A 2,659-nucleotide genomic window follows, 5' to 3' on the forward strand; every position below is an offset into this window, starting at 1 on the left:
GTTGGCACAGAGGAAACGCATGCTAGATCTGACCTAAAATTTCGTTCCTCATACACTATTAATAATATTTTTTTCAAACATATTGTTTTAGTGTGTTATTAAAAATTATTACAAACGAAACATTAAAATGAAAGTAATTTGAATTATAACATTTTGTGTATTTTTTTCGTGTAATCGACTGTTGTTTTCAGTGTCGACTAGTAGGAGCTGTACGGTTTAAACGACTAGATGACTAGTCTTGCACATCCCTAGTATCAGATGAACACTTGATCATCAATGGTGATTTTAACTGTATCGGCCTTTTAACTGTATGTGTTAAAGCTGTGGCTACAATGTGACCATCATTTTCCAGAATGAGAGCACCACGATTATTTCGAGCATTGTAACAACATTTTGTAAATTGCAGTCTATGCCAGAGGAGGTGCGTCAGTATGCGAGAGCTGGAGAGGATATTCGGCATGCCAGTTTTCATCGAATTGTTGTTAGCACATGTTCCAGTGCTGGAATGATGTACCAGATCGGCCTGCGGTGAGATGCTTGGATAGCGCAACCATTTATTTTTCATTAAATTCACAAAAATCATAGAAATTCATACAAAGATTACATTATTGGAGGGCTACGACATTTATAATGCAGCATACATAATGCTTTTTTTAAAGAAGGAAAGGCATACAGGTGTAGAATGATATAATAGTGAGTGAATGATGACAGCGGGTTGTCCCGTGTAATCCAATGTCACACACTCCACTCAAACAGTGGGGGATTTTAAGTGTATGAACTCTGTTTCATTCAGGCGTAGACTAGAAATCTTTTTTAAAAGCTGTTAACATTTTATCTAATACAGAGGCATTCATGCGCAAACTCTGCAAGGGCACACAGATAATATAGAGGCATTCATGCCATGCTACGGAGCCCCAAAAGGGACATGGTGGTGTAAAAAATGTAAGGGGAAGAGAAAAATAGTTTTCAAAGCAAAGATATTTGCAATTTCTTCAGAAGTTTGGAAAAACACTTTCTGTTTGATGTCTTGCTGGCAGCAAATAGTCACTTTTTGGCGAAATTCGCCATTTTGAATCACAATATGCCATTTGTGTGAATCGTGTAGATGCAAAGAGTTTTTGTGGAGGGTTGGGGCGGTTGGTGAATATAAAAATGCAAGTCCTCAGGTGCCATATTTTGTGTGTATTTGTATGTCAAGTAATCCATTCGCCGATGCGTCAAGAAGAGCGTGTTTCAAATGTCGATTTTGCGCCCTTGAAAGATACTGCTGGCAACGCGAAGTGTTGTCTCCGGTAAAGAGAATGTCGTTGTGATTGCCAAGTGTGATTCAAACAGCAATATGATGAGATAACCAATTGCCAATCTCTATTCAGAATTGCCACTTCAAGAGCTGTGCCTTTCTAAGTGAGTAGCGCACTTGGGTGCGATTTGATATTTGTTCAAAGTTTTAAACGCAGAAGCTGTAGCTGTATTATCTCTAATAATAAAAAATTATTACACAGACCGATTGATTTGCTTCAAAAGACATTAATATGTCGTCAGGAGCCTCATGATTACTTTTATGTTGCTTGAATCTGCTTTTTGAACTTTCAACCACATGGCACCTAAGGAGTTGATAGCCTTGGATCTCAAGATGGTCCGAGGGTGAGTAAATTAACAACAAATGTTCAGTTTTACATGAACCAACAGCTCTCTATGAACAAGCAATGAAACAATCATTGTATTTTAATGAATGATTGTGCTGACCATGGTTACGTGTTAACATCATTGTTGTTTGCTAAATGTATATTAGTAGTAAAGCATTTTTTCTGAAGTTGTATTTAAAAGTCGCGAAATAACAATTGGGTGTTTAATATTTGCAAATGAGCTTCACAGAGCTTTATTTTGAACTTTAGTTTTGCACTTCATAGAGTTCTCGGGGAACGCAAAGGTTTGCGAGAGAACGCAAAAGCTTTGGAAAAATGTGAGGGAGGAGAACATTTTTTCGTCACCATGTATCTTTAAGGGGCTCCGTACCAGCCTGATCTCACAGGTATATTTCAAACAAGTTCCTAAGATTTTTAGAAAAAAAGCAATAATGAAGCCCTACTCGTAAACCTTCCAAATACGAATGAAAATAAGTCATGAGAGAATGTTGTTCATGCACATTTTCAAGTGCGTCTTAAATACTAAGATATCTGTTTTTAGGCACATGTTTGTGTGTGTCTGTTGTTTCAGTGTTTGTCATTTCACCCATGTGTTTCTCGATGAGGCTGGTCAGGCCACTGAACCTGAAACTTTGATTCCTATTGGTTTACTTTCGGGGGAAAGTGGACAGGTAAAGTCTTAACAGTGTTTCTGTTTACAGGTGAACACACACACAGCTCACTGTGGGCTGTCATTTGCTGGTAACCTCTAGATTTCATCACTTTTTTCTCTAGATCGTGCTGGCTGGTGATCCAAAGCAGCTTGGACCAGTGATAAAGTCGAAAGTTGCTTCTGCTTTTGGACTGGGAGTTTCTTTTCTTGAGAGACTGATGGGATTGCCACTTTACAGCTGCGGTGAGAGAGGCTACAATCCCAAATTGGTGAGTTGATCGGAAGGCCTGTGTGCTGCAGAATTGAGCTCCAAACCCTAGTAGAGATCTTCAAGATACAGGAACTGTCATCGCGTGACTTG

The 2,659-nt window shown here is 38.7% G+C and overlaps 1 protein-coding gene across 1 annotated transcript; it reads left to right on the forward strand.

Annotated features, from left to right (window-relative positions):
* Nucleotides 1-208: 208 nt before the first annotated feature.
* LOC130551146 (RNA helicase Mov10l1-like) lies at nucleotides 209-2,567 on the forward strand (the record flags this gene model as incomplete). The annotated part of the gene is made up of 3 exons (XM_057328693.1): nucleotides 209-528; nucleotides 2,218-2,317; nucleotides 2,421-2,567. Coding segments are annotated over exons 1-3 (366 nt in total), but the record flags the coding sequence as incomplete, so codon positions are not given.
* Between the last annotated feature and the right edge of the window lie 92 nt (nucleotides 2,568-2,659).

Source organism: Triplophysa rosa, unplaced genomic scaffold, assembly GCF_024868665.1.
Source record: "Triplophysa rosa unplaced genomic scaffold, Trosa_1v2 scaffold696, whole genome shotgun sequence".
NCBI lineage: Eukaryota > Metazoa > Chordata > Actinopteri > Cypriniformes > Nemacheilidae > Triplophysa > Triplophysa rosa.